Raw genomic sequence first — 10,485 nt, 5'->3', positions numbered from 1 at the left:
GTGGGGACAGTTTCCATGGAGGAAGGACAGAGCCAGAGGGTGATGGGCCCCCCGAGCCTGATGCTCAGTAGAAGGAAGAATGGCAAAAGCAGCTCCCATCCACCTGTATTTTGGGAACCTGGAGAGCAATTGCAACCCCCCTCATTTCTTTGGAAAGCTAGACAAATGATACCAGTGACTCTCCTATTCTCTCTGGGATCATAAACCCTTCTTTTGCATTGGCTGCTCCAGTATTCCTGTCAACAGCATCCCACTGGCTCCTAATCGCTCCTCCCAGGGAAATGCCAACAACAGCTTTACCTCCATCCTCAGTCCCACTAGCATGGAATCATTGGAAAAGCCCTCTAAGATCAATGAGTTCAACCACTAACCCAGCACTGCCAGATCCAACACATGTCCCCAAGCACCACACCCACACCTTTTTTAAACACTTCCAGGGATGGTGGTTCCTCCACTTCCCTGGGCAGCCTGTTCCAATGCCTGACCACCCTTTCAGTGACGAGATTTTCCCTAATATCCAACCTAAACCTCCCCTGGTGCAACTTGAGGCCGTTCCCTCTTATCCTATCATTTGTTACCTGGGAGAAAAGACCAACCCTCCTTTCAGAGCATCTCCTTTGTCTCACTCCCAGCAAACTTAGCCACTTTATTCCTGCTTTATTCCTTCATCCTGCCTGTTGTCCTTGCAATTTCCCCCTGTCATCACTGATCTTTGCACTGCCCAGGCCAGCCACAACCCATGTTTCCCTCTCCAGGACTGTGGGATATTGTCCTGCTGCCGTGGTTCACCACAGCCCCACGTCCTGCTGGCTGCCTGAGGCTGACCTCCCAGGGCACAGCCTGGGGAATATTCATGAAATAGGGTTTGGGATGAATAATTGCTGCTCATGTGGGTTTGGGGATGAGGGTTTGTGCTCAGCACCCCGAGAAAAAGCTGGAGAAAATGAGTTTATCACAGCAGCATTAACCCCCAGGGCTGGCTGCGGTGGTTATCCCTGATTTCTGCTGGTGGAGGAGTTATGGGTGGATAAATAAATGCCAAGGATGAGCCCTCACAAGCGGGAGCCTCAGGCTGTCCTGCTGCCACAGGGTTTTGGGCAGTGGGAGAGCGGAGAGTGGAAAGCTGATGGAGCTTGTGCCATTGCCCAGGGGCTGGTGAGGAACAGAGAGAGAGTCTCTGTCCCTTGTCACCATCCTCTTATCTGCGAGGATTTCTGGGTTGCCCCAACACGCCTGCCTGGATGAGAGGTGTTCCACCACGGGGGGAATCTTCCCTTTGGGATAGAGCTTAGCCAGGGATGCTGTCATGGAAGCTCTGGGAGCTGTGTTGTCTCTCCAGCAAGGTTTCAGGTCCCCCAATTTTAGTGGGGACAGACACACGTTCAGTGAGGGCTGGCACAGACCTCCCAGGGCCTCTCGGTGTGTTGCAGGTCTCAGCCATGCTATGACTCGTCTCAAACCATCCCCTGAGCTGATTTAATGCACCAAACTGGCAGAGTTGTAGTTTCTGACACTGAAATGTTTAAATACGACTTTACTGGCTGCAAAACTCTATCATAAAGGAAAAGTAAACCCAGAGAAAAGCACATAAAAGTACGGGAGAGGGAAAAGCAAATGAAGGCTTGAACTGGCCCCCTGGTTCTTTTCCGTTTTCAATTTTATTTCTCTTGCTGCCCTTGCAAATATCTGCATGTGGGATTGGATACAACCTGTGTGATGGTTGGGAAGCAGCATGGGAATGCATGGGGATAGCCAAGGGCTTCCCATGGAATGGCTGGTCCCCATGACTTGGTGGGTGCAGCAGGGATGTGGCACCGGCAAAGAAGAGCCAGAGGTGGATCCAGCTGTTGGAGTTTCAGCCCAGCTGTGCTTCCAGATATTCCCCCTTCTCCTGGGCCTCCAAAAAGCAACCACAGCTCTTGCTCTTGGCACGTTCCCACTTGCAGGGAGAGGAGAAAACCCCGCTGGGCATCAGCTCCCTGCATCTCCAGATGGTTTCAGGCCAGGCTGAGGTTTCCTCAGCCCAGTTTCTGACACCCAACACGTGCCAGGGGGGCGGGCAGAGCTCTCCACGTGCCAAGGTCACCTCAGATCACACCTGTGCCAGCCTTCACTGTGCCTGCCAAGTGTCACCTCCAAGCAGGGCCAGCCCCAAACTGAACACTCTGTACCTCCTGGCACCACCAGGAGCTGATCTGTTCCCCCCACACAGGGGTGTGTGATAAGGTTATCACACCCAGGACACGCAGGCAGAGCCCAGTCCTGCCCCAGGGCCGGCTGGAGGAACACACTGGGCGTCCCCAGCTCCTGCAAAACGGCTCCCTCCGCTCAGGGTTTTGGGATTGGTGGGGTTTAGGGGCTTGGAATCGATCCTGGAGATTTTAGCTGGGTCATTCAGGGCCAAGCGATCCCCCTCCCGCTCCCTGCAGAGCTGCTCGTTGCTGGTGGATGGCCTGGAACCGAATGGCAGCCACTGGAGAACAGGAATTGCAAATGACAGGGGATGACTCACGGCTATTCCTTGGACTGTGGGATGAATTCCAGCAGAAAGAGCCGCAGCCAAACCCAGGGCTATCCAGGCCCTTCACATTCCACTTCCCAGAGCGCCAGGGAATGTTCAAGAAGGAAGCAGAACAGCACCTTCAGCTCCGTGATTTTAACAGCAGGATTTTAACAGGGATTTCCCATCCCTGGGAACATTCCAGGCTCTGAGCAACCTGAGGGATTGAAGGTGTCCCTGCTTGTTGCAGGGGGCCTAGGCTAAATAACCTTTTAAAGGTCCCTTCCAACCCAATTATTCCATAATTCCGTGTTTTTATTTCAGTGCAATGCTTAGTAGAATTCCCACTGCTAAACATTATAATTTAAGACAGAGCTGCTGACAAAGTTTTTCCAGGAGTGTTAAAGGAGGATGGGGGCAGTTGGTGGGTCCTGCAGAAACAGAGGTAGGGGAGAATTAAAACAGTGGAGAACAGGAAGTTTTCCAGCAGGTTAGCCAAAATGTCCCTGGAAGAGAATGATTCCACGTGGTTTTAGGGGATTTTAGGCTCGGCAGGGGAAGGAATGGAGGTGTTTAAGGAAACACCTGGGCATGGCACTCAGTCCTGACGGTCTGGTTGACAGGGTGGTGATGGGTCACAAGTTGGACTCGATGATCTCAGGGCTCTTTTCCAACCCGAATGATGGGTGATCCTGTAACGCCCACGGGGGAGCAGCCGGGCTGGGCACCCCTCGGGCAGCCCCACAACCAAACCGCGGGAGGTGGGAGCGCTTTAGGGTGTTCCCCTCGCTCCCTCCACGGCCGGGGAGCCCGGGGAGCAGCCGGAAGGATCCCCAAATTCCATCCTCAGGATCCCCAAATTCCATCCTCAGGATCCCCTTGGATCTCCCTGCCCCGATCGGGACCGCCCGGGAGGGGGCGTGGCCACGGCAGAGGGGGCGTGGTCTGTGCGGACGGGGGGGCGTGGCCAGAGCGCGGCCCCCGTCCCGCCGGCAGGTGTCGCCCTGCCCGGGGACACACCCAAGATGGCGGCGGCGGCGGGCGGCGGCGGGCGCGGGCTCCCCTGACGGCGCCGCCATGTTGGTGAGGGCGGTAACGGCGCCGGGGCTCCGCCGCCTGTGCCGGGGCGGGCGGGGCTCTCCCGCCGCCTGCTTCCCGCCGGGCCGGGCGCTGCTGGGCGTGCGTGGCGCCGAGGCCGCCGCGCTCCTGCAGGGGCTGCTCACCAATGACGTCACGCAGCTGGCGGGGGGGGCGGCGGGCGGGGCCCCCCCCGCGATGTACGCGCACGCGCTGAACGTGCAGGGCCGCTGCCTGTATGACGTCATCCTGTACAGGTGAGACCATGTGGGGACCGGGGGGGAATTGGGTGAGACCATTGCGGGGCGGGGGGGGGTGGGGTGGCTCCTGTCACCGCCCGTGTCACACTCGCGACACTGCCGGCTTCTGTTTGTGAATTGAAGCGCAGTACAGCGCCTATTCCGAGTGGGTTTAGTGACTCCTCTCCTCTGCTCTGGAGCCAGGCTGGGAGAGCTGGGGAGGTTCCCCTGGAGAAGAGAAGGATCCGGGGACACCTCAGAGCCCCTTGCAGGGCCTAAAGGGGCTCCAGGAGAGCTGGAGAGGGACTGGGGACAAGGCATGGAGGGACAGGACACAGGGAATGGCTTCCCACTGCCAGAGGGCAGGGTTAGGTGGGATATTGGGAAGGAATTCCTGGCTGGGAGGGTGGTGCAGGCCCTGGCACAGGTTGCCCAGAGAAGCTGTGGCTGCCCCTGGATCCCTGGAAGTGTCCAAGGCCAGGTTGGAGCAACCTGGGATAATGGAAGTTGTCCCTGGCTATGGCAGGGGTTGGAACGGGATCATCTTTAAGGTCCCTTCCAACCCAAACCATGCTGGGATTCTGTGCCAGTGGAAGCCGCAGCTGAACGTGGCTTCTCCCCCTGCTGAAATTCCCCTCACTTTAGGGAAGGGGTAGAGAATTCCCCACACCTTGTTCCTTTCCCTGGGAGAGGTCCAAGGCAGTGTTTGCTGGGAAAGAGCATAACTGATGGCTGGAAAACAGGAGGTATTTCCTGCTCCGTGCGTGCCAGCAGCCTTCCATGAAACTGCCCGGACTTCTGGATTCACACCAGGATCCACACAAAGCCTCTTGGCTCCCGCTGCTCCAGGGGTTTGTTTTTCCTGACCTCGCAGGTGGTTACTTTTTTTAGGCTCCACGGGAGCGCGGGAGAGGAGCCTCACATCCTGCTGGAGTGCGACAGCAGCGTCCTGGAGCCCCTCCAGAAACACCTGAAGCTGTACAAGATCCGCAGGAAAGTCGACATCGCCCCTTGCCCTGACCTCTCCCTGTGGGCTGTCATCCCCGGGGAAGGGGCTGGAGATGCCTCCGGCTCCCTCCCAAAACGTGCAGGCCAGGCTGTGCTCCTCACTCCCGACCCCAGGGCGGGAGTCATGGGCTGGAGGCTGATCACAAAGAAAGGAGCCAACCCGTCGGAGATCATCCCCGGGAGCCGCGTTGGGGACGTTCAGGATTACCACAGGCACAGGTACAAGCAAGGTAAAGCCGAGTCCCCATTTGCACTCTGTGTGGCACTGGGTTTTGGGAGTCCACGTGCTGAGATAAGGCAGGAATAAGTAATGTGTTTAGTTTGTTTATAAATAGAGGTATTAGTTGCTGCTTTGAGTGAAAAACGTTCTCTGGCAGTTAGAATTCTCTCTGGGGGCAGAAGCAGTATTTGGGTTTTCTGTTAGCTCAGATGATGGGGATTGGGTCAGGAACGCCGAAAGAAAACCAGGATTATTCATTTTCTTAGAAGCTTCTGTGGTCTGAGTAATTCTGGTTATTTTGGGATTACACACAGCCCGTGTGTTTTGCTCGTTGCTAAGGAAGGAAGAGGGAACACCCAAGACTTAACTCTCCTAAAAATTCATGGGTGGATTTGCTGAGTTAACTCAGAGGCCAAGGGGAGGATGTTTGATTTGGGAGGAAACTCACTGCTGGGAGTCCCAGTGCCTTTGATTTTGGTGGATTAAATTAATTGGCAGAGGGAAAGGTGGTGGTTCTGTGCTTAAATCAGAGTCCGTCTGGTGTGGAAAATCAAGTCGTTGATGAGTCAAACAATTCAAGGCACTTGGAGCCCAAGCCTTGTGGAGGAGTATTTACCTCTCGGCTTCGCCCTTTTCCCAGGAATTCCTGAAGGTGTGAAGGATCTCCCTCCTGGGGTCGCCCTCCCTCTGGAATCCAACCTGGCCTACATGAACGGCATCAGCTTCACCAAGGGCTGCTACATCGGGCAGGAGCTGACGGCCAGGACACACCACATGGGCGTCATCCGCAAGCGCCTGCTCCCCGTCTCCTTCTTGGCTCCGCTCCCCAGAGACGGCATTCCCGAGGGCGCCGAGATCCTCACCGAGTCGGGAAAGGCGGCCGGGAGGTTCCGGGCTGGAGGAGGTGACCTCGGGATAGCCCTGCTGAGGTTGGCTCACCTAAACGAGCCGCTCTGCATAAACGTGGGAGGGGACAGAGTGCGGCTCAGCGCGAGCACGCCCGAGTGGTGGCCCAAAACTGCTGCTAAGTAGGTGAGGAGCCGCCTGTTTGCCTTACGGGGGATGTTGATTTGTGGGAGAAGTTCGGCCTGCGGCTGGTGGTGGTGGTGTTGGATGGAAGGGGCGTTACAGGATGCGTCGAATCTGGACTGAACAGCGGGAACCCAAAGCTGCGAGGTCTGATCAACCTCTGAGCGTTGTGGAGAGAGAGACACAGGGAAGTGCACCTTTTCCTGGGGGTAATCCCTGCTTATTTAGGGGTTGCCACGTGTTGTTGGGTTGGGCTGTGAGTGGATTTTGAGTCTGGCCCTCCACCAGCCTGTGCTGCGTGCGGGATGTGGGGCGCGTTCCCGCTGAACTGAGCGGTGGGAGCAGGAGATTCCCCGTTCCACGCACGGAGTGTTTCCGTTCAGAATAACCATTTTGTGATATTATTATGATTTTTTTTGTTTTCTTCTTTTGAGTGGAGATCATGCTGCTCTTACATATATTCTCAGGCTAAAAGCGTTTACTGCAAATTACTCCTTGCGTTGAGCTGCTCAAACTCACTGATGGGTGTGGGTGTTTCTCCCCACCGCTGGAATTGTGTTCAGGAAGAGGAAAACCTTGTACTTCACATTTGAGGCCTTGAGTTTTAAGTTGGCGTTTCTTTGCTTCGTTTTTTTTCCGGCCCCCAACGCTCTTCTGCCTTCCCAATTTTCCCTGCTCCTGCAGTCAGCATATTCCTCTTTGCTTCCAAAGCCAAAACCAGCTCTGTGCCTCCTACCCCTGTCAACCTGCAGTGTTGATTTACAGGAGCCCTTTCTATTTTTGTATTACAATAAATCCATTGCACAAGGGCATGATGAGAGAGGTGCCCAGGTCTCCCCACCCCCAACATTTTGACCAAAAAAACCCCAACCTGTTGCATGAATATTTGTAGCAAAACCCGTCCAAAGCACATTCTGCCACTGTTTCAGTGTTACTGTGAAAGGAAGTTGTCTGTGAAAAATTCTCGTATTGATTAAAACTCTGTGGTTGCTGTAAGATGAATATGTGGAATATCTTGTTAATTATATCTAATTTAAAAATTGTTTATCCGAAGGAGAAGAGATGATGCCTTTCATTTGCCTGGGGTGAAGACACACAACAGGACAAATACTTTTTCAGGTTGCTTGCTGACAAGAAAAACACTTCAGACTGTTGGTCAGGTTGGGGATTGTTATCAGAGCCATTCTGCTGGAAAAAAAATAAATGAAACTGGATCCTCCAAGTGCCACAAAGGCGAGGCTGTGCTGCTCGCTGATGCTGCTTTGCCAGAAGCAGCTTTTCCTCTCTGCCACCCATTGTGCAAAGTCTCCACAGAATAGTTTTATTGTCCCAGTGTGAGCAGAGCCCGAATAAACACTGAATAAACTCCTCTGTTTGGGGAAGCCCTGAATTTTTCCTGCCTCAGTCACACGTTCCTTTCGTCCTCTTTAACGTATTTTAAAGGCTTTTCTTGTTGCCAACGGCTGCAGGTTGCATGTATGGAAGGTTGGACACAAAATAAGGTGGTACTGAAATAAAGAGGTATCAGATGGATTCTGGAGAAAGGATGTGGCACGAATGGGAGGGGGCAGCCCCAATTCATGTTGTCCTTAATTTTTTGGTTTTTTATTATTCTCACTCACATCCTGCTTCATCATTAATGGTTTTAGCTGGGTGAGCTTGGGCTGGAAGCTGCAGGGTTGATTTTTGTCAGGGTTTTTTTTGCCTCCCTGGAATCATTAAGGTTGGAAAAGCCCTCCAAGATCAAGGAGTCCAACCAGTGGGATGAAATAAGACCCACTGCCACTCCTCACTGTGGAGGAAAATACATTGAAACGCCTGGTCAGAGGAAAAAGAAAGTTTCATCTTCCTTTTTTTTCTCCCTCTGCCTTTTTAAATTTTTCTAGGACCAGCTCTTGCTTCGTTGTCACATTTTTTTACATTTCCTGTCATAGTAAAATTCCAAAAAAGTTGTTTTGGTATGGTGAAGAGTCCAGAAGAATGACTGCTCATACTTCATCAGTCTGTAATTATCTATCTATCTATCTATCTATCTATCATATATATTATATAACATGTTATATAATATATAACATATATTATATACTATACAATATATATTATATATACTATACATAGCATATACTATATAGTATATTATATATATTATATACTATATAACATATATATAATACATGTGTAACATATAATATGTATATACATAACATAATACATACACAATACATATAAAATACATAACACAAACAGAATATATAATAAAAATAAAGAGAATATATATAAACCCCATAATATATAAAGATATATGTTTTATATAATATATTTAGATATATTGTTATGTGTTATGTATTTTATAACTTATATGTAACAAAACATATATAAAACACATATAAAACATAAAATATATTATGGGTGTCTACTGAGTAATTAAAATGACTGCAATCCAATATTAAAAATACAATTACATGTAATATTTCACACTGCTGTGGCCAGGAGGTTGTGTGTGAGCGTCTTCACCCTGCATTACTTGAAGTCAGCAACTCTAAAAAGCCCTCACAGATATAAATATGTGCTCAATCTAAATATTTGTTTAATATTAATATTTTAGGTGTGTTTTCCTGCTGTTAAGGCATTGCTGAAACCTTTGAGGTCCACAGGGAGTGTCCAAATGCTGCTCAGATGAGAGTCACGGGTCTGATTTATTCCTCACAGCTTGTGGTGATCCTGCTTTTCCAGGGGACTCCAGTCGTCCAGGGTTTTCAGAGCTGGAAAATTTGGCAGCTTTCATCCCCTTTTCACAGCAATCCCCCCTGAAACCACGCTCTGCACAAGCACTGGGGGCGTTTTACATCTTATTTTGAGAGAGGGGTGTAGCTCCCACTATTTCTAGTCACTTAATATTGTCGGGAGCTCAGTTCCTGCTGGATGGGAACACAAAAAAATGCTACATTTTTACTTTGAGCTATTTTTCCCCATCCTTTCCCTGTGTGGCATTTTGCTTTTAGGTGGACTGTCAGCCCTTCAGATTAGTCTGCCTTGTTTTTTTTCTCTTACACGCTGTTCTCAAACTAGCGGAAATAATTCATGCCTGAACTGTTTTTGTGGATTTGTGTCTGGATTTCCTCTCTCTGCCTCTGTCCTGGAATTTTGCTGTCTACTCCTATCACTAAAATAAGAGTTTGTACTTTAGTGCTGTGCTGCCAGAACACTGGAAATGTTTGGGCTTTTTCTTTTTTTTTTTCCTCTTAATCCCTGCTTGAGGTTTTTGATCTTTCCAGTTTCTTGAGGGGGAAAAAATATAGAAATGGATATAAAAGCTTCCTGTCTCCTGTTTATATATGTTTTAATTCTCAAATTGTGCTTACACCAGGCAGCTGAAGGAGGACAGGGGCAGTCTGGGAATGTCATTACAGCTTTGTGGAGAGAAACCAGTGGGGGGATAACAGTAAAGCAAACAAGGACTGAGATTTTTAGGGAGAGGGGACCTAATTTCCTATTTATTTCTGTGTCAGAGAAGCAGTGGGGAATGAACTTAATATTTGAGGGAGGTTATGTGCTGTGTGGCACTCACAGTCTATTTTAGCAGTGCTTTCAATGTAGTTTTATTGTTCAGGGTGAACAACTTATTTTTAAGTTTAGCTTGGGTGACTGAAATAAATGGATGTTGAGGGGCAGTTTTGGGGGGGTCTGTGTGTCTGAATCATTTTTGATTTTAAATTTAGTTGGAATTTAGCACTCTGCTCTCTCTTCTGCTCTCAAGACTGCAGTAACACTTGATTGATGATGGGCCTCACTTCCCAGCAACTGAACAATATTATACCTTTTTTATGCAGTTTTCTTCAGAAAGGTGAAAAAGGCTCTGTTTGCCATTCCCATTGTCTCTGGATTTCGTTATCTGCTTAAATTATGTTCATTGTTTTTGTAGCACTAAAACAGGAGTGATGTCAGGGGATGATCAGGGTTTATGATCTGAGTTAAGGCAAGGAATTGTGGAAAAACGACGACTTTATTAAGGGAAAAAAAAGGTTTAACAGGTGATAAAATGTAACTGTTGACTGGATACTTGAAAGTGGGGAGAAGGAGAGTTGCTTCAGCGTGAAAGAAAGCCTTTAATAAAACAACCTTTAAGTTTAATTCTTCTTACAGAAGGCAGAGGGCCTGATTTCTCGTCGGTGGTTGGAGAGAGCCAAGTGGTGCCTTCAGCAGGGAGACAGGAGGAGAAGTGGCAGGAGCATCACCACCAACGAAAAACAGCCATTCCAGTGAATTACTGGAGATGCCAAAACCCCAGAGATGCAGGAGGGAATCAGCTTGTCATGAGAACTCTTGTACTGTCATATATAACACAATATAATGTAATACAATATATAATATATTGTATATATACACAAATATATGTATATATAGTGTATATA

General features: G+C 49.7%; 1 protein-coding gene across 1 annotated transcript; it reads left to right on the top strand.

Moving 5' to 3' along the window:
* Positions 1-3,534: 3,534 nt before the first annotated feature.
* On the top strand, positions 3,535-7,463 carry IBA57 (iron-sulfur cluster assembly factor IBA57). Its single transcript, XM_050309962.1, has 3 exons — positions 3,535-3,834; positions 4,708-5,054; positions 5,685-7,463. The coding sequence occupies exons 1-3, from the start codon at positions 3,578-3,580 to the stop codon at positions 6,074-6,076; spliced, it is 996 nt and encodes a 331-aa protein (XP_050165919.1). The 5' UTR covers positions 3,535-3,577; the 3' UTR covers positions 6,077-7,463.
* Positions 7,464-10,485: the final 3,022 nt, after the last annotated feature.

Source organism: Myiozetetes cayanensis, unplaced genomic scaffold, assembly GCF_022539395.1.
Source record: "Myiozetetes cayanensis isolate MyiCay16 unplaced genomic scaffold, myiCay2020 scf1, whole genome shotgun sequence".
NCBI lineage: Eukaryota > Metazoa > Chordata > Aves > Passeriformes > Tyrannidae > Myiozetetes > Myiozetetes cayanensis.
This window is presented reverse-complemented; position numbering and strand designations above follow the sequence as displayed.

What these genes read in the sequence shown, in the direction of transcription:
- IBA57 (XM_050309962.1), top strand. Translation starts at nt 3,578, where the DNA reads ATGTTGGTGAGGGCGGTAACGGCGCCGGGGCTCCGCCGCCTGTGCCGG. An exon ending in TATGACGTCATCCTGTACAG is followed by an intron (nt 3,835 to 4,707) that starts GTGAGACCATGT and finishes TACTTTTTTTAG; the next exon opens with GCTCCACGGGAGCGCGGGAG. An exon ending in CAGGCACAGGTACAAGCAAG is followed by an intron (nt 5,055 to 5,684) that starts GTAAAGCCGAGT and finishes CCCTTTTCCCAG; the next exon opens with GAATTCCTGAAGGTGTGAAG.